Source organism: Pleurodeles waltl, chromosome 1_1, assembly GCF_031143425.1.
Source record: "Pleurodeles waltl isolate 20211129_DDA chromosome 1_1, aPleWal1.hap1.20221129, whole genome shotgun sequence".
Lineage (NCBI taxonomy): Eukaryota > Metazoa > Chordata > Amphibia > Caudata > Salamandridae > Pleurodeles > Pleurodeles waltl.
In genome coordinates, this window is record NC_090436.1 from 428,751,828 (window position 1) to 428,773,129 (window position 21,302).

General features: G+C 46.6%; 1 protein-coding gene across 1 annotated transcript in view; it reads right to left on the reverse strand.

The window, feature by feature from the left end:
* FCHO2 (FCH and mu domain containing endocytic adaptor 2) overlaps positions 1-21,302 on the reverse strand; it is a 724,395-nt gene that overhangs the window by 548,154 nt on the left and 154,939 nt on the right. The window contains exon 7 of the mRNA XM_069224082.1: positions 18,407-18,505. Within this exon, the coding sequence (XP_069080183.1) occupies positions 18,407-18,505 (99 nt within the window). The remainder of the gene's footprint in view (positions 1-18,406; positions 18,506-21,302) is intronic.

Below are 21,302 nucleotides of genomic sequence, written 5' to 3' on the forward strand. Positions count from 1 at the left end.
GCACACTCACCTGTGCATGCTATTTTGACGCTACCCAGGTGCTTTTCAGCGCTAACAGTGTTTTACCTGTTTTCTCAAGGATTTAAGACTCTTTGCTCTTTAGTTAATAACTTGACTTGTGTATGTTGGATTTTTGTTGTTTTGGTCTTGTTTTGTTTAGATAAATATTTGCTATTTTCTCTAAACCTATGTTGTGTAATTTTGTAGTGTTTTCATTAAGTTACTGTGTGTGTTAGTACAAAATACTTTACACCTAGCACTCTGAAGTTAAGCCTGCCTGCTCGTGCTAAGCTACCACGGGGGTGAGTGGGGGTTAACTGAGGGTGATTCTCCTTTACCCTGACTAGAGTGAGGGTCCTTGCTTGGACAGGGGGTAACCTGACTGCCAACCAAAGACCCCATTTCTAAGAGAGAGCATTTTCTACTTTTCATGAAGAATACAAAGATTTGAGAGCTTCAGGTCTGAAATGGGTCTGGGACCCCAGTCCTTTATGTGAACTAAGAAGTAAAGCAAGTAAAATCCTTGTATCACTCTTCCCCAACTGCACTATGTATGTGGCACTCTTTTGCAACAGGGTAAGAGCTTCTGTCTTCAAGGCCTAGGCACACCAAGGAGAGCCCTTCCCTGAAGGGAAGGGGACAACAGGCAGGGGGGTAGTCCATGTGGTTAACATATCCAAGAAGCCACTCTGACCATCTTCCAATTTATGGTGAAGTGGGAAACTGGTCTGTCTAGTATAGTTACTGCTGCCAGGAGGACTGGACCCTGGAGAAGAACCGGAAATAACAGTATTGTTAGTGAAAGTGGTTGACTCGGAAGACAAGGTCCGGCGAGCTTACCATGGCACAGCTGTACTTGAATCATTTCAGGGAGGACTTGACTTTCTAATAGAATAGCCTCCCACCATCAAAGGGCATGTTTGTTTGTGAAACCTGGACATCTCCCGAGAAACCCATGGAGTACATCAGGCATTGCTGCAGAGAGTGACCTTCACAGCCATGGATATTGTGTCAGCTGAATATACGCTCCTTTGAGAATCTACTTAGAGGCATCCAAGGCGTCATTCATTAAACTGGGGAACAGCTTCTTCATGTGGTGGGAAGGCTTACCCTGGCAATTCTGGCTAAATCCCATTAGGTATGAACATATTGTCCAAGAAGCTAGAGCTAGATTGCCCAAAGCTAATGCTTTACTGCCCACGGAGTAAAGTCATTCAGACTCATGGCCCAGAAGAGCAGAGGGGAAGCATCAATGTTTCATTTTGCTGAAGATGCCTGAAAAGTCTGTAGAATTTCAGTCAGGATACCGGATTCAGGTTTTGTAATCCATGGGAGTAATTCAAGTACCTTCCCTGCTATGCATACTACAGATGTAAGTAAACTGAATACCTCAGAGGGAGGCCCAGAAGGGTAAGCAATCCTGCCTTCTGGAGATATATTAATCTGCCTTTGTAAGGTTGTCAGGGCAGGCCTGTTTAATTTGTGCTTAGCAGCCCCCATGTCAAGTGTGATACCTGAAACTCATTCTTATTACCAAAAATTACTTCACCATCTGAGACTCATCACATGATGAAATAAATTAAGTACAAAAAACACTGGTATTTATAATGCACACAGTCATCGTTATCTTGGTGCTATTGATAGATAATAGATGTTCATTGCTACACAACCCAAGAATAGTAATTTTTATTGACTTGGAAGGATAAAGGGCTGAGTTGACGCACCCAAATTTGACGTTTTGATTGGGTCAAACATAGATCCCTCCAGTGAACCAACAATTTTGTCTTAATGCAATAATTATGGCATGTTAAAAAAGTTGTACCCAAAAATATAGATTTTACTCCTGCTTTTAGAAAACACAATACAGATCAAACCTAGTAGGTCTACTAACTAGTCCCTTTTGTAAGTGGGATACCTGACGATGTAATGCCATATTTGCCACCCTGTACTGAGTGATGCTGGTTTGAGATTGGTATCAAGAGTCTTTCATGTGGGTCAATCAATTATTTTGACCAGCGATACAACTGTCTTACAAAGAACGTTCTACACTCCCATTCAGTGCAACCTATCCCAACTGAGTATTACATCTGTTACCTCAAGTGGACAAAATCATTTAACCTGCTGTTAGTCAAGATAGCTTCACAGATAATGTCCTGAAATTTGGTCCGGTTTGGTTGTCCGTGTTGTGTCCCCTCTTTTCAACTCCATTATGACTGGTGGGGATTCACATGCGGAATGGAAAGGCTCAATCTTGGTCCCGATATTCAAGAATGGTACTGACATTGGATTACAAACCCCTGGCTATGTTGTATCCATTGGCAAGGTGGACCTACCCCAACTCCAGCGGATGTATGTACAGGTGCTGCTCAAACACCAAAAAGGTCTCAAGCAATTCATACAGGCATCCCATCCTAGTGGGGAGGTCCCACTGACCATGGTAGCCTGTGTCATTAAAGGCCTGAAGACACAACACAAAAAAGTGTGGAGAGTCCATACTCCTGTGCAGATGTGGATGAACTGACTGAACTATTATTGTTCAAAACTCCTTTCATGTTGGTGCCACTGTCTTCATAGACTTCTTCTCAGGCACTACTGAAGTGCTCTCACCCACCATCTGACATGAGGAGCCAATAGAAAGCATGAGGTCCAGCAGACAACAGACATTCAGAACCAGGATTTGTATTGAGTTAGAAACATCAGAATTAATTCCAAGATATTCGTGGTCCTCTGAGGAGGAGGAAAAACCTGCAGGTGGATCATGTCCAATACCGCTCCTAAGAAGGCTAGCCTCTGAATGGAGAAGAGGAAAATTTTAGGCAATCATGGTAAAGCCCAAGCTGTAAAGGAGAGTCATCACCCCCTGTAGGTTTTCCTAGACCAGCACCGGGGCTTTCACTAGACAGCTATCCAATGATGGAAATAAATGCAGTCCTGACCATTGCATAGAAGCTGTCACAATTGGTATCACTTCTGTATAGTGTGCTTTGGTGATCAATGCAAACAGTAAGACTGAACTGTTAGAGATGGGTCCCACTGCGAACCTCAGAAAACGCCTTTTGGTGGAGAAAATTGGAAGATAGAAGTAGGCATACTGTAATCCAGAGATATTAACCAATCACTGGGCTTAAGGGCCAGAAGTTGGGTAAGGGAGAGAATCTTAAAACAAATTCAGATGGTAGAGATCCAGTATGGGCAACATGACTATGCACTTTTTAGGCACAAAGGATTAAGGAAGAACCTTGTGCCCATATAATATTTGAGACATCTTCTCTATGACACCTTCACTCAGCAGTCAAGAACATTTTTGCACAGCAGAGCAAAAATGTTAGCCTCAAAAATTGCAGTGTGTGAAATTAAAACAGTGTGAGAGAGTGGGGCAGAAAGGGTACAGCACCGATTACCTGGATGAGACCACAAACCATCATGATCAACTCCAAATTTGTGGAAAAATCGGAGACTGACACCTTCACCATAATGTGGGCAAAAAAGTGGTGAGAGGGAATCAGAGAGGTTTGGAGGAAGAAGAGTCTGGTGGGGACTGGATCTGATGAGTCCCCTAGATGTTCCCTATCCTCAAAGGAGCAGTACAGTTGTTGAAGTGTCTGGATCGAATGAGAAGGTTGCCTTGCTAGGTATGATTTGGTCATTGACTAAATAGTTAAAAGGCTTCTACATGTGGTCAGCTAAGCAGAGTACTGTTTTGCCAGTTCTTATGGCAGTACGCAGCAGTAGTGTGGACTGGTTTATGCACGGAGGGCAGAAATGTGCCTTTCAAAGCATACCAGTGGCTTGGGGAGGGTACCAAGCCAGTCACTCTTATTTCCAAGGGAGAGGGTGTTACCTCCATCTCCCAAAGGAAATCCTGTGTTCTGCCTTCCTGGGCTTGATCAGATCAAGCAGCAGGAAGGCAGAAACCTGTCTGAGGGGTGGCAGCAGCTTGGGCAGCCCGGAAAACCATGCAAGACTGGTGGTAGCAATGCTGGGGGTCCCCTAAGGAGCCCTCAGAGTGCATGGAATTATACATCCAATATTTGCAACAGTATTGGCGTATGATTCCGACATGTTTGATACCAACCATACCCAGGTTCGGAGTTACCATTATGTAGCTGGACATAGGTAGTAACCTATGTCCAGTATACACATACAATGGCGTACCCACACTCGCAAAGTCCAGGAAAATAGGTCTGGAGTTTGTGGTGGCACCTCCACTAGTGCAGGGGTGCCCTCACACACAGGTACCTTCACCCTGCCCTCTGGGCTAAGGAGGCCTGCCATAGGGGCGACTTACAGTGACCTGGTGCAGTGACCTGGTAGTGAAAGGGTGCATACACCCTTTCATTCAGGCTTCAATAGCAGGCCAGCCGAACACTTTTCAAGGGCTCCTAATGAGTGGCATAATATATGCTGCAGCCCATAGGGATCCCCTGGTACCCCAATGCCCTGGGTACCATATTCTAGGGACTTAAATGGGAGCACCAGTATGCCAAATGTGGGGTGAAAAAGGTTCCAGCAACCATGTTTAAAAGGAGAGAGCAGAATCACTGGGGTCCTGGTTAGCAGGATCCCAGTGAACACAATCAAACACACTGACATACAGGTAAAAAGTGGGGAAAACTTTGCTAGAAGGAGGCTACTTTCCTACAAAGAGTAACAGCTAGTTCAGGATGACGTCTGTGGGTAATGTGTGCCTTGTTTCTGGGGGACGTTCGTGGGGTAAGATGGGCCTAAGTTTTGGGTCATCATAGGACTAGAATGGAGTATCCTGCGAGATACATCGTGCTAACATGGGTGTTTCGGGTTGTAATTTCCTGCAAAAAAAAATAATAATGTTTTAAAAACAAAATGCTGCTATGATTTAGCAAACAGTTGATGATTCACCTCTTTAAAGAACAGTCCCTCAAAATGCACTATTGGTTAACAACCCATCTACCTTTCCAAGCACTTGTTGACTTTATGCTGGTCTTTGAACCTGTACAGCACTCAGTAACCTTTTGACGAGGTTCATGTACTATGCCACACATAGGAGCCCATAAAAACTGTGTCTGCAGGCCTGCCATTGCAGCCTGCATGAAACAGTGCATGCACCTTTCACTTTAGATATAAAGCTTGCCTTATATCGCGGTCACTGCACTTGGACACTGTAAGTCATCCCTAAGGTAGGACCTTCAGTCCAAGGGCAGGGTGCGTGGTTCAGAGTGTGAGGGTACCCCTTTGCAAGCAGTGGTACCCCTACAAACCCATTCTCTGGGCTTTCTAAGTGCGGGGAAGCCATCTTAAGGTATGTAGTGGACATTGGTCAAAACAAGATGTCCAACTACAGAATGGCTTCTCCGAACCTAGGCATGTTTGGTATCAAACTTGTAGGAATCATACAACTACACCGATTCCAGTGTTAGCTGCATGATATCATGTACTATGGGGGGGTTCCTTAAAGGATTCCCCCATGTCTGCCTTAACAGCCTTGGAGGGTCTGCACTCCAGCCTGCGCTGCTGCTCACCCTAGACACTGTTCTGCCCTCCTTCTGAAAAGTCTAACTCGAGCAGGGAAGGCAGAACAAAGGATTTCCTGCAGGGGAGAGGTGTGACCACCTCTCCATTTGAAATGGGGGTCACTGGGGTGGGGTGGCCTCTGGGCGCCACCAGACTGCTTTGAAGGGCACATTTGGTGCCCTCCTTGCAAAAACCAGTTTTACTAGTACAGGAATCCTTGGTTACCGCTCTGGCGTGAAACTACACAAAGGACAGGGGAGTGACCACCCCCCTGTCCAGCTTCTCATCTAAGGAGGTGCACAGAGCTCTGCCAGGTGATGTCTTGATTTCACCATCTTGGAAACAAGATGGGCAGAGGCCCCTGAGAGCATCTAACTGGTTAGGCTAGCTAGGCGACATCCCTTTCCTCCCTCTGATAGGTGGGTCACCACAGAGTGTCCAACCCCATTTCTGGGTTACTTAAGGCCTCCCCTGAGGGTGAAACCCTAGATTTGTCAAGCAAGACTCAACAAAGGACTCTCTACTAGACACTTCTGCAACCTGGCCTATGGACCCTCTGCTGGTCTGCCTTAGGAACTGAAACAAGACTCTATCCAGTGGGAGGGCTCCCACTGCAACATTGTTTCCCCAGCTCCCGCAAGAATTCTCCAACATCCGTGGCTGTGCATCCTCCAGGGTTACTAGGGCACTGCCTGCATCAGGAAGCAAGAAGGAATCGCCCTTGGAGTGAAAGAGTCACTCCCCTGCATCTGCAGGCACTCCCATGGCCAGCTGGTGGATCCTGCTGTCCCACGGACACTGAAAAGGCTCTGCAACACAGGTGGTGGTTCTGTGGCCATCTCCAGGTCCAACTTGTCTTCTGTCCAACAAGGGAGATGATGGGCCCTTCCTGTAACCACTGGGACGGAACCCCTGTACACCGCGCCTGTTGCTGTACCAAGGTTTGGGGACTCTTCCTCCCGAAGATCTTAAAGCTCCAAGAAGCCCCGGCCTCCAGCATTCTGCAACTCCAAAAACCAGCAACCTCCCTGTAACTAGTGCGGCATGGGGATACTTCTTTGTTGTGCTGATGAAGCCTCCCTGTGCTTGCTGCCAGTGGGTCCTTGTGGTAGCTCCAACGATTCCTTCTGGCTCTCCTGCTTGCTGAGGACCGGCCCTGACCCCACTCCAAGAGTCGAGTCATTTGGACTTTGCTGGTCCCCAAAAATCCTGCAAACTTGCCTCCCGCTTCTTCCTCCTTTGCCAAGGCTTTTAGGTGGTTCTGTTAGGCGCGGCCCATCCTGTAGGGCCACGCCCACCCACCTTTTGCCCCTCATGAAGAGTGTCTGTCAGGCTGAACAAAGGTCAGCCTGACAGACACTCTTCTTTTTCAGCTCAGACAGCCAGGACTGAGACATGCGCGATTTGCGCAGACTCCTGGTTGCCTGAGCTGAACTTTTCTGGGCTGAGGAGGTCACAGCTCCTATGGGCGTGACCTCCTCGGCTCAGCAAAGGTGCCTCGAGGCCCTTCCCTGGGTGATGAGGAAAGCATCACCCATTGGCACTCGCTCTGAGTGCTTCAGGTTTAAGCCCTGAAGCGCCCAGGGCGAGTGTCACAGAGTGGGGTGGGGTCAGCAGTCTCACTGACCCCATCCCACTCTGTGACGAGGCTGGGACTGCTGCCTTCCCTCATTGGCTAGTCCCAACCCTCCTGGGACCTCCAGGCTGAAGGTGAAGGAAGGTGTGTGTGTGTGTGTGTGTGTGTGTGTGTGTGTGTGTGTGTGTGTGTGTGTGTGTGGAAGGTGTGTGTGTGTGTGTGTGTGTGTGTGTGTGTGTGTGTGTGTGTGTGTGTGTGATGTTTTAAAATGAATGTTTGGTGCGTGCGTGCATGTTTGAATGTTATGAGTGTTAATGGATGTGCATGCGTGTGTGAAAGAATGAGTGTGTGTGATGTTTTAAAATTAATGTTTGGTGCGTGTGTGCATGTTTGAATGGTATGAGTGTTGTTAATGGATGTGCATGTGTGAGTGTGTGAAAGAATGTGTGTGTGTGAACTTTTAAAATGAATGTTTGGTGCATGCGTGCATGTTTGAATGTTGAGTGTTGTTAATGGATGTGCGTGCGCGTCTGTGTGTGAAAGAATGAGTGTGTGTGTGTGTGTGTGTGTTTGTGCTTCCCACCCGCCCCCCCTCCCTCCTAAAGCTGCCAGCCAGCACTGGGTTCTGCTGACCACTGAACCCTCTGTAATCCGACTACTGATGTAGGACAGCTCGTGGACAACTCCAAGGACCTTCCTGCATCACCTGGACTCCACAGCTGTGCTCCTTCCATCATCGTTCCGCAGGAACTTCGTCCCAAGAAGGGTGGGCATTGCCTATCTGTACCGCCTGGACATCTCTGAATGGTCTGGACTCTGTCCCCTTCTTTTTCAGGTTCTTCTTGTCTGGAATCCACCCTGGGGTTCCACCGACTTGTCACTAGAGCAGCTGGGCAACTGAGGCCCCCATTGACTCCAACAAAGGTTTCTGATGTCACTTCACCCCTATGCATCCAGGTTTCCTGGTGTAGGTACTCCACTTTGCAGGGTGTCCACAGGAGGGGGTACTATCAAACCTTCCTTGTGCCTACTGGTTTTCTTGGGGTCTTTTGGGAAGTGTCCTGAATCCTTAAAATCCCTACTGCGACGGTTCTGAGTTAGTTTATGGGACACCCGGCTAGATAACACCTCTGCACATGGGCACCTGGCAGATTTCTACTATTTACCTTGGCTATTTTTGCACTCCCCAGCCCCTGGGATCCTAACACACTTACCTTGGTTGGACGCCTTCATTCTTATACTTTCTTAGTATATGGTATATTGGTCCCCCCCATTGGGCTCTATTTAGTTCTATGCTTTTCCTGCTTGTTACTGAGTATATCTGTGGTGTGTAGATATCTCCAAGTGGAGATATATCAAAGTTAAGTTAGTACTCGTGTTATAATAAAGAATACTTTATTTTGGTAATACTTGGTATGGTCCTTCCTTGTGTGAACATCACTGTTGCATATTGTGGTATTGCAAGTGCTTTATACTCCTCCCTGATAAGCCTGAGCTGCTCTCCACAGCTACCCCTACAGAGCTTTGGTTACCTAGGCACCAAACCACTATCACTAAGGGTTGTCCATAAACTGAGCCAGCCTCCTAACACCTGCATTTTACACCAATTTCTTCTAACACTTTAGGGCCGACGCCAGCCAGAATATCCCTTGGCTGCTCTTTTGCAAGCGCTTCACTTGCATTCTATCCCTCCATGTCATCAGGGTCTATGTCAGCAGTGACACATTAGTTATTGACCAATCAGGACATGACATTGCCCCCAGCACATGCCTCAAACAATGCCGTCTTCCATTCCATGCCATTTCTGGGTTTCTGGATGAGTCAGAGGACTGCAGCCTCCAGACAAGCAAGTTGTTTCCCCGGGAATCGTAGCACTATCCTTTATTTACCACATTTCTGGATAGGAGAATTGTTCCATTCTCCTGAAATTTATGATGATTTCTATTCACCGGCCCACACAACCTATTTGCCTGACCAAGAATTTTCGTAACATCAAGATTCCCATTTGTGTACATTTCACCAGCAGTCCCAGGCAGGCGCATTCTCATTGTTTACCGCATATTGATGCTGACTGATGCTTACCCACTAAATATAACAGCCGCCCTATCTGTTTCGCAGGTGGAAGCATTTTTATTTCTCTGTGTTCCTACTTCTTCATATGAGCCATTGTTTACCGATATGTGTTAAGAGGACAGGCGTTCTTTGGTATCTCCGAAAAGGATCATGTTACGGACACATTCAACTATACGTTGTGCTCTTATAAGGTTTTACACTCCTCATTATTATATATCTATATTTACGCAAAATTAGCTTAACTCCTCATTACCAGATTTGCAGGAGTTGTATCAAGGCGCCCTTTCTTGACTTTAGGAGGGTAAGAAATCAGCTCTATGTGTTTGGCACTATTTTCTACATGTTGTTATATGCTTCACCTCATCTCCTAAATGTGAAGGCATGAGTTTGGCGTGTTCTGTTCACAAACTGCTTGAGTGAACAATGTGTGCATAACGACATCCCTTGTGATTGAACATGGGTGTAGTGAAAATAGATTTGTTTGACCACTGACTTTGTGTTAACCACTGTGCATATTTGTTGTTCAGTGTTCACCAGTTGCAGATTACATTTTATATTCAGTTTAGCTGCCTATTGGCTTTATTGTGAAATTAGACATTGCAGTTGAGCTGTGTTTTTCCACATGGTAAACTAAGCTTGTTTCTTCGTATTTCTCTCACCGAACACAAACAGTTTATGATAAGAAAGTACATATTTTTTGTTTTCTCCAGTGCAGGGAAAGGTGTGGCCTTGGAAGGGGAGCCTTGAAAGGTTGGCCAATTTTCAACATTTGTCTTCCAACTCTGACCTACAGTAGCCAGCATTTTGTAATATTTCCATCTGAGAGGGGAGGGCCTTTCAGAAGGCTCTTTCCATGATTGTTTAAACTATAAAAGAGGTGGCCCTGCTCAGTAGCGCAGGAATTTCCGAGACCTCGGTCAGGATTAGACGTTGAATGCCTGACACAGACAGTTGTCCCATGAGGGTAGATAGCTCTTTCTTGCAGTTGAACAGGGGTCATCTTCTTGCTGGCATGAGAAAGATGAAGAGCTTCGCAAGCCCTACGGTGATTAATTTTTACTTTATCCTTTGCTTTGCAATTATGCTATAATATAATCACATATATTTGCTGTGTATATTGCAGTTGAGAATAACTTTGATATATTTTCCTTTCACTACTGTGATGATTTTTAAACGTGTGCCTTCAATCTACTTATCTCCTTCATTTTTTTAGGAACCTCGTGGTGAAATAATAATAAATGTCTTCTTTAAACTAAGAAGTGCATTCCAGAGATTTTTGTCAGCTCGGTCATTAGTGAAAGCAAAACAATGGGACGGTCCATTTCTTCAATGTGGTGTTATTATTCTAGGTTTTATCTTTACATGTCACCTATTTAAGTGATACATACACCAATGTATGTTGAATTAAGTTGTTGGCACACGTTACCACAAGAGATTCTTACTCTTGTTTAGTGAGGACTAGGTTTTCTTTATTTAGGTCCAGATGAAACACCACTAGATCCCTTTGGACTAACCAGGGTGTAAAACATGTTGACCGTAACTGTGTAGTGTAAAAAATTCAACACACAAATTCATATGACCTCAACTCTGTAGTGTAGGGCACTTCACACACAGATTCACATTCAGGGAACAAGAGATCATTATCTCTGGCAATTCCCACCTATAGTTTTTTACCTGGACATAGGTCCTATCGTCCATAGTAAAATTACAGCACCGGTAGCTATAATCAGTTTAAATCCACACATTCCAGTCTTTCATCAATCACATACCAGGATACACTCAGCAGTTTTCCAGCACCTATTAAAAAGATCTTTGGGAAAGGGCCCTCTCTTGGGGCCTGTTGAGCACTGCAGCGCCAGCCAGATGAGGGGCAAGCCGGATGAAGCATGCCACCGATGGGTGGGTGAGGGCACTTACTCCTAACAAGCAAATGCTTTAGATGACCTCTTCTCCTCCCGAACTAGTGTTGAGAAGTTGTCATTATGGACAGTGTACTTGGATGTTTATCATTAGCTAGTCCAGTGTCCCCAGATCTCTGCCCACTTTTGGGGGCATTCCAGTGCCTAATTTGTGAATAAAAAGGTGCTGGTGCTCAAAGCCCTCCTCAAGCACGCGGCTGCTGCAATTAAATATGTGAACACAGAAGGAAGCGCAATCCCGAAGCCATCTCAGGTCTCTTCAATCCATATAAAGCCACTCCCTGCCCCTTCAGCTCACTCTTGCAGCTTTCTACTTTCTCCCTTTGTGACGCTTTTTCGTTTTTCCCTTCATCCGTCTTTTCCTTATGTGTATTTTACTCGTAGCAAATGCTTGAGGCAGCAGAATAAGCCCCAGCCCTTAAAAATAAGTGGCGGTGCTCAGCACCGGAAACAACAAGCACAAATTAAGCACTGGGGCATCCTCAACCTTCATATACTATCCTCTCAGCCAACATACACCAGTCCATATCACATTTCCAATGCTCCAATCGCAGAACTTGTTCTGCACCCCATAATCTAGCCACACTACGTTTAGCGACAGCCAACCCAAGGGTGATCCCTACTAGCTCCAGGTGGTTTCCCCCCAGATATTCAGGAGACAACAACTTTGCTGAGGCCGTGAGAGGGCCTACACACACCTCGTCCATTCATACAACTACTGCCAACTAGAAACGCTGAACTACCAGACAGTCCCACACTATACGGTAGAAAGTGCTGGGGTGTCCACAGCATCAACATCATCTTTCATTAGCTGTTTAACCCATTTTCACCAGTGTGGTCTGAGCATAGTAGGAGAGGTGGGGGATCTTTCACTGGACTATACGGCAACCTTCCTGTATAGCCACCTCTCTAGGGGGATGCGTGGGCCTCCACCTACTCATCATCCCCCAGCCTTCCCAGGTCTTGGTCCCAAAGCACTTTCAGTCTCTTCAGGGTGTCAGGCACATTATTAAGCCGTTCTTTGTATGTTAGGGATGTGGTTTTGCAAATGATGTATTCACCAAGCAGTATGTCCTCTGGGACGAAGATTCCTGGAGCTCAGTTCTCCTTCACAAAACTGTGGCACACCTGTAGGTAGTGATATGTTTTGGCTGGCGCCATTTGGAAGCCTCACTGTAAGTTGGCTAAGAACATAACATCTCCCTGTGTCCATAGGTCTCCCACCCAAGAGAAACCAGTGAGGTCCCATTTGTGAAATCCTGGTAGGTTTCTCAAGGCATCCAGCCCGGCTGATTCCCAGAGGGGAGCGGTATGTGTGATTTTACCTTTCAAGCCTAGGGTCAGCGTGGCTGTATGCCAGAATGTAAACTGTGCCTGTCAGTCCCCGAAGGGTGACGTGTCCCGGGATACTATAGGGAGCCCTGAGATGATTCCCAGGCTGCCTTACCAATCTATCCATCTGGAATGTGAGTTCCTCTGAGTTACGGAAGACCCAACCTTTTATGGTGATTAGCTGTGCCGCACAAAAATATTTTTTTGAATATCTGGCAGAGCTAACCCTCAGTCATGGCATCACCTTATCAGTTTGTTCTGTGCTATCATCGCCAGGCCTCCATCTCAAAGTAGTGTCATAATCTCGCCCTCTATTTTCTTAAAATTTGAGGTATGTACAGGGTATGACGTGTTCTGCAGGACATAGAGGAAACGCATCAGGGACTTCATTTTAAAAAGAGCAGCTCTGCCCAAGAGTGACAATGGCTGTGACCTCCAATGTTGGACATCTTGCTTTAGTCTCTCTAGTGGTGACAGGGGGTTGCTGTGAAAGAACCGTTCAGGGTCCACTATGACATAGATCCCCAGGCAGCGGAATCCCTCAGGGGCCACTACCACCCCCAGTTACGAGGCAAGCACAGCAGTTGACCCTGTAGATTGTATATTTGGTAAATTCTCTTGTTATTGGTGTAGCCAGAGTACTGGCCAAAGATAGTGGTGATCTGCCTTAACCTGCCCATGGTGTTTTCCGGGTCTGCCAAGTATAGCAGGACGTCATCCGCATTTATTTATAATTTATCCTCCCAGTTGTCAGTCCACTGCAGACCACAGACCAGCAGATCCTGCCAGATCCAAGCCACCAAGTGCTCTAGAGCTAGTGCAAAGATTAAGGGCGACAGGGGGCAGTCTTGTTTAGTATCTTGATGGAGATTAAATTCACAGGATGTCCCTCCATTTACCTTCATCTGTGCCAAGGGATTAGTGTATAGGAGTTGGTTCCAGCGCATGAAGCATGGGTCGAAGCCTCGTTTGGCCAGCACCTCAAAAATATAACCCACTCCGCCACATCAAACGCCATTTGGGTGTCTAAGGAGTGCACCAGTGCATGTTCCTGCAGATTAGGTGCCTGATTTAATATACCATGAAGGTGTCTCAGGTTGAGGGTAGTGCTGCGATAAGGCATAAAGCATGACCGATTCAGGTGGACAAGGTCTGAAATCACCTTGAGCAGGTGGAAGGTTGACACCTCGGCCAAGATCTTAGCCTAAGCATTGAGAAGTGATAATTGCCTGTATGAGGCGCAGTCGTCGGGCGGCTTCCCTTTTTTAGGGAAGACCACAATAGTGGCCAGCTTCTGGTCTCTGGGCATTGAGACGCAATGCTAGTTTCTGGGCCAATAGTTTGCATAGTTCGATCGGTGTCCCATTAGGGCCAACTGCTTTGCCTGAATTCAGATCATATATCGCTCTTGCTATTTTCTCTTAGGTGATCTCCTCTTCAAGGTGATCACGGTCCGAATTGGAAAGTCTCCAGACAAGAATTCTCAGGACTCTTCTGTAGAAAGCTGGCCTGGTGTGAGGTGGATACCTATGGTACTTACACCTTACACCAGGTCCAGGGTTCCCCTATCAGTGAAGTGTAGGCAGTGTCTAGAAGCCAGGCTCTCTAGGGGTAGCTGTGGATGAGCAGCCAAGACCTATCTAGGAGACATGCAAAGCTCATGCAATACCACTGTAGTCACATAGCCCTTACACACATGAAAGAAAATACTCAGTGTTACAAAAATAAAGAGGCTTTATTATAGTAACCAGGGACGTGGAATTCCTATCGCCTGATGTTCGGGACATATTGTTTGAGGTCAAGGGCAACAAGTTCTCATGCTATTTTTTGTCCTTAGGACAAGTAGGCCCAAACCCCTGCAGCACAAACCCTTTGGCTGCCAGTTTACAGAGAAGTGAACTGTCTGCAGTTGAATTAATATATGGCCATATGTAAATACTGTTCGAACTTGTATTTATGGTTCATTAGTGAAAAGACTTCATTATTAGGGTGTGCACTGTAAATAAACGTTTTATGGTCACACTGCACTTACTGACAGTGGTTCCAGTTAAAAAAAAAAAAAAGTGTACATACATGTTTGAAAAGTTTAACAATATGAGGCTACGTATAATGCTCCCAGAATGCTCTCTGATTAGAAGCAAATGTTTGCAGAATCCTGTAAGCATGAGTTCAGAAAAAATGCAAGAAGGAAAAAAAAGTTTTGCTACTATGAAATTTTAGGTGCAATTTCTTTGAAGCGTCATTAAGTAAAAACGGGTTGATGCACGCTAGTATTTCTAAAAATATTCCTAATGAAAAAATTGGTACCATTTTCAATAAGATTATGGGAAGCATAAAAATAAACAAGCACTGGCAAAACCAACCGATCCAACATTTTTGTGAGTCTTTTGGTTTCGTCAATGCATGTCTTGTTTTGACATGGCTTTTGTAACCCTTTATTGTTGTGGAAGCTGCCAGGCTCTCACCATTGTAACAAACATTGGCAAAAAGCAAAAAAAGTTTTTGGGTCTCAAAAAGCACACATTGCCACCAGTGGCCTAACAAAGCCCCTCAGCCCCCCTCCTGGGTGCCCTCTCAGCACAGTACCTGCGCTGAGGGAGTCTGGGTGGGGATGGGTGGGGTGAGTGGGCCCCCTCCATGTTTTTCACAGGGGGACCACCTCCAGTTTTGTTACGATACCGATTGCCACAGTAGTTCCTGGCAGTGAACAAAAAATTGTGTGCCAATATGCTCCTTGTGGAAGAGCTGAATGCGAACACTGACAGTAAAGCCAGCCGAAAGATAGAGACAGAAATAGAAGTTTAATAAAAACAAAATGTCTTTGTTAACGCCAGACCTAATTATGGACACAATTCTTAAAGAAAGTCACAAACGTGCACCCATGGTATAAGTCTTTGAATTAGTGCCTTTCATGAATTCACAAGAGCTTCACAGAAGTAGATCAGGAAATCGTACTCCTAAAAAATATTTGCGAACTGTATTTTAGCACAAGCAAATATGCATGTGTAGATTTGCTCATGTGAAAATCTATTGAGCGTTTACAAGTTCACTTTCTTTCCAACTACTTTTTTCCCAACCCTAGAAGAACTTCTACTGCCATTGTCAGGAGTACATTTCCAACCTTTCTCATTATGGGGAAAAATTAGAGAAGAGCTGGTGAAAATCCTTAAAACATGAAAGTTAGAAGGTTTGCAGACTCAATGGCATTCCAACCTTGGAACTATTGCTTACTGCTTCCTCCAGCCCCAGCATGTAGATCTGCGGAAAAGTGGCAAAATAAAGAAACTGCTATAGTGAGGATTGAGATTGCAAGTATTCAAGCCCTACTATAGTAGTAACCCTGGCCTAATCGGAGGGGGCTATTATCAGAGCTCTTACATAATGGAATTACTGCTTTAATTTGTCGCCGCACTACGTGGCACCAAAGGGACAAGTAGATTTTTTACAGGACAAGTAGATTTAAGAAGCAACCTGTCCCATGGACAAGTAGATATTTTATTAAATTCCACACCCCTGAGTAACACTTTACCAAAAATACTAGAGAGGCAATACCCCAACAGGAGGTAAGTAGACACACTAAATATGTAAACTAGCAATCATAAATAGGCATAAAAAGCAACAGAAAGCAGTGCAATAGCAATAGACAATAGTGACCCTAGGGGGAGCCCCAAACCATGTACTAAAAAAATGGAATGTGAATGCAGAACCTCGACCCAGGTAAGTGGAATCCGCAGTTGGGATCTGGAGGAACTAGGAACCCCAAAAGGTAAGTACCATAGTGCCCCCCAGCAACCAGGAAGAAAGGAGTAAGTTACTGTTTTTTCCCCGAACCACAAAAAAGGACTGAAAAGGAGAACAATGCACCACCTAGAAAAGACTGCAAGAAATCATCAGTGGATCCTGAAAGAGGAAGCCTGAAAAAGAAGGGGACCAAGTCCAGTGTCCAGTGGTGGCAGGAGCCACTACCCACCTGTCTGTGGTTGCAGGAGTTGGTCGACGGTAGGGTGAAGATGGTCAGCAATGCAGCCCAGGAGTCAGTGAAGAGTTCCTGGATGATGCAGTCGATGTCCCATGCCAGACGGAAGATTGCAGTCTGTCTGTGGTGTGGAAAAGCCACTAACAAGCCTTGGCAAAGGCAAGAATCGCAATTGATGAAAAGTGGGGCTACCGGAGACCAATACTGGAGGGAAATCCCAGAGGACCCTCAACAATGCAAAGAGTCCACAGAGGCAGGCCTCACTGAAGACCCACTGGATGAGGACCCAGGAGTTGCACAGGAGCCATGCAGCACAACTGAAGATGGGTCCCACTCTGCAGGAGAAGCAGGCAGAGGCTGCGCGTCGCAGGGATGAGTGCTGGGGCTACACGGAGCCTGGAAAAGCCTTGGAGGTGATGCCAATAAGCCTTGGTAGCTGCAAGAGACACAGTACACTGGGGTACTGTCCTGCGTGGGACGGCAAGTGCTTACCTTCACTATAGTTGGACAGCTCATAGAGAGGACCAAGGGGACCACTCCGGACCACCATCCTGATACAGGATTCACGCAGGTCAGCACGAGGGGAAATCCACGCAGCCGGTCGTCGCTGTAGTTGATGCCTGCGGATGCAGGGAAGTGACTCCTACACTCCAAGGGAGATTCCTTCTTGCTACTTGTGCAGACTGAACGCCCTCAGAGGAAGTAGACATTGCAGAGGAGTCCTGCTAGAATCTTGCAAGTCGCACCTAAGGACCTACCCAAGAGGAAGACCCTGAATAGCCCTGGAAGGGGGATTGGTCATCTAACCAGGTGACCACCTATCAGGAGAGGGCTCTGACGTCACCTGCCTGACCTGGCCACTCAGATGCTCACAGAGACCTCTGCCCACCTTGGATAGCAGAACCAAGGGACTCTCTGGAGGAGCTCTGGGCACCACCCCTGGGGTGGTGATAGACAGGGGAGTGGTCACTCTCCTTTCCATTGTCCAGTTTCGTGCTAGAGCAGGGACTTGAGGTCTCTGAACTGGTGCAGACTTGTTTATGCAAGAAGGGCAGCAAATGTGCCCTTCAAAGCATACCAGTGGCTTGGGGAGGATACCCCTCCCAAGTCATGTAACATCTATTTCCAAAGGGATAGGGTGTTACCCCCCTCTCCCACAGGAAATCCTTTGTTCTGCCTTCCTGGGCATGAGCTGATCAAGTAGCAGGAGGGCAGAAACCCATCTGAGGGGTGGCAGCAGCGTGAGCTGCCCAGAGAACCCCAGAAAGCAGGCAGGAGTAATGCTAAGGGTCCTCTAAGGAGCCCCCAGAATGCATGAAATCATACTTCCAATACTGGCAACAGTACAGGTGTATGATTCCGACATGTTTGATACCAAACATGCCTAGGTTCGGAGTTACCATTACGTAGCTGGACATAGGTAGTGACCTATGTCCAATACACACGTAAAATGGCATCCCCACATTCACGAATTCCAGGAAAATGGAGCTGGAGTTTGTGGGCACACCTCTGCTCATGCATGGGTGTCCTCACACACAGGTATCTGCACCCTGCTGTCTGGGCTAGGAGGGCCTACCATAGGGGTGACTTGCAGTGACCTGTAGAGAAAAGGGTGCATGCACCCTTTCACGCAGGCTGCAATGTCAGGCCTGCAGATACACTTTGCATAGGCTCCCCATGGGTGGCATAATACATGCTGCAGCCCATGAGGGACCCCGGGTGCCCCAATGCCCTGAGTACCTGGGTACCATATACTAGGGCTTATAAGGGGGCACCAGTATGCCAAAGCACAATCACTGAGGTCCTGGTTAGCAGGATCCCAGTGAAAACAGTCTAAGCATACTGATAGCAGGCAAAAAGTGGGGGTAACCATGCCAAAAAGAGGGTACTTTCCTACACATATTATGTGCCACAGGATTTCAGTGAACTTAATCTGATCGACGGCACACTTATGTGCTTGCTCTACATTTCAAGTCTGTATAAAAATCGTGACGCAGTCAGTTTGGCTTGGCAAACACTGTACAATTGTAAAATACTCACCTGCCCTATTTGTAAGTGGATTTCAGTGATGGAACGAGAGAAAGATTCAATAATTTCTTTAACACGCACTAGATGTGTTTCTTCAATGTCTTGAAATTTCTATGAAAGATGGAAACAATACATGTTAAAAGATTTAAAGGCATGGACTGCTCTTTTCATTTCACTTAAGTTTGTCACATAAAGAAACTGCAAATACCCAACTAATTGCAAATTAAGTCAAATGACATTGTACCACTTAGTATGTTAATATACTTTGTAAATTTAAAAACACAAAGTCACGTGTTACCGTGAGATTTTTAAAACCATCAACCACTGCTAAAAAATATTTATATCTTTAAGGTCAAAACTTAAAAGTTTATAACATGTGCATGAAAGACATTTACTAGCCTAACATGGTGTGATTACTTATAATTAGACTTTAACACTAATGGGGCTAGACTTCCCTGTCACAGACCCTACTCAGTCAATGCATTTGGAGATAACCTACTCCCATGATCTCTCTCTGCCATGGTTATGACATTCAATCTATTCTGAGTCAAGGTCCAACGAACAAAGGCTGGATTGATCAACGTTTTGATGCAATGTGCTTCTTCAATGCTATTATGTCAGGCCCAGAAATGTTAAGGCTTGGGGAGGGTAGGCCAATTTTCTAACACAATGTAATTTTGTAGGATATCAAAATGAGATATAGTGTGCACAGAGTCCAGGGGTTCCCAAGAGGCTTAAAAGAGGCTAATGTAGATAATACTAATGCTCTCTTTTGTGGTAGTGCGGTCGAGCAGTTAGGCTTATCAGAGGGTAGTGCAAAGCATGTGTTGTACACACACTGACAATAGAAGAAGCACACAATCAATGACTCAACTCCAGACCAATGGTTTTTATATAGCATAAATATATTTTCTTAATTTATTTTTAGAACCACAAGATTCAAGTTGCAGGTAAGTACTTCAATAGATTTGTATTTCACACATGTATCAACAGTACTTTGTTTGAAATCGATAAGTCATACAGTTTTCGAAATATTGGCAATAATCTGTTTTTAAAATGGACACGGTGCAATTTTCAGAAACAGTTCCTGGGGGAAGAAAAGTTAGTTTGATTTGCATGCAAGTATTCTACTTACAGTTTCAGTCTCCAGCTTTTAGGAAGTCCACCGGTCGGTGTTCAAGTTAACCCCCAAACACCCACCATCAGCAACACAGGCCGGCTGGGTGCAGAGGTCAAAGATGAGCAAAATTAATGTGTGCTCCTATGGAGACAGGGGGTACTCGGAATTAGGCCTGCCTGCAGGTAAGTACCCGCAGCTCTGAGGGAAAACCAGTGGGGATTAGAGGAGCACCGGGGGAGGGAAGGAGGCGGGGGTGGGAGAGAGAGGAACACAGGTTGGCACCAAACACACACCCTCAGAGGCACAGGGGCGGCCGGGTGCAGGGTGCAGCAGGACGCCTGGGTCCCAATGCTGATCTATGAGGGGACCCCGGGGGTCACTCAGAGGCAGCAGGCTAGGTCCAGGGGGTCGTCTCGGGTAGACCACAGGCTAGACAGGGAGAAGGGCCATCTGCTGAACGTTGCTGCACCAGAGGCCGGGTTCTCCAAGGCCTCGGGGCTGCGGGTGCAGTGTGTCTTTAGGCATTGGAAATCCTCGTCTGGAGCTTCGAGGTCATGTGGGTCCTCGGGATTTCCTCTGCAGGCGTCGTCATGGAGGGGTGAAGAGTTCAACTTGGGGGGGGGGGCACTTGCTCAAAACTGCCTGGGGATCCTCTCTAGCCGGTTGTCCTACATGGACACGGGCCGTGGGCGTTGGGTGCAGTGTGGTTAGGACTCGGAGTGAGGTGGGAGTCCTTAGTCATTGGTTTCTTCTTGGACAGGGCCGCTGTCCACAGGACTTCTTGGTCCGTTTAGGTGCAGGGCAGTCCTCTGGAGCTTGGCAGAGGTCGCTGGTCCTGCTGGATGCATCGCTGTTCTTTTTGCACGTTCTTTGAAACAGGAGAAAGGCCGGTAGGGCTGGGTCCAAATCAGTAGTCGTGTTCCTTCTTCTCTACTGGGGGTTTCAACTAAGCAGTCTTTCTTCTTGTTAGGTCACCAGGAATCCAGTGAGCTAGGTTCAGGGAAGCCCTTAAATACAAGATTTGAGTTGTTACAGGAGGCAGAGGGCAGTATGTTCCAGGATGCTTGTTTCCGGTCCAGGGAGGACCTGGCTGGGCAGTTCGGACTGAACTGTTCTCATGAGGACCAGGATCAAGACTGATTTGCATATGGCTGGGTCCAAACTGGGGTGGCATAGTGAGCAAAAGAACGATGGATTAAACCCAGATCTGTGACTGGGGGTGAGTGTTTGCATTGTTCAGCACTCCATCCATCCATCCATCATCCTTTTGTGTTGCTAAAGTTGCCCTAAGTGGGAAGGGTATGCCCAGACGTGGGTCCCTTGCTCACTGTGCCACTGGATTCAAGCTAGCCTGGCTGATGAAGGGTGATACCCTGAAACCGGCCAGGATGCTTGTTTCCGGTCCAGGGAGGACCTGGCTGGGCAGTTCGGGCTGGACCGTTCCCATGAGGAACAGGCTGAAGACTGATTTGCATATGGCTGGGTCCAAACTGGGGTGGCATGGTGAGCAAAAGAACGACGGATTAAACCCAGATCTGTGACTGGGGGTGAGTGTTTGCATTGTTCAGCACTCCGTCCATCATCCTTTTGTGTGGCAGAGGGCAGTAATCAATGACTACTGTCCCTAACGGTGGCTACACCCTCCTTGTGTCCAATCCCTTTGGGGAGGGGAGCACATTCCTATCCCTGTTCTCCAAAGATGGAGGATTCTGCGGGGAGGGGGGTCACTTCAGCTCTGGACACCTTAGGGGTGGTCCCAGCTGAAGTTGTCACTCCTCCTTGTTTTTC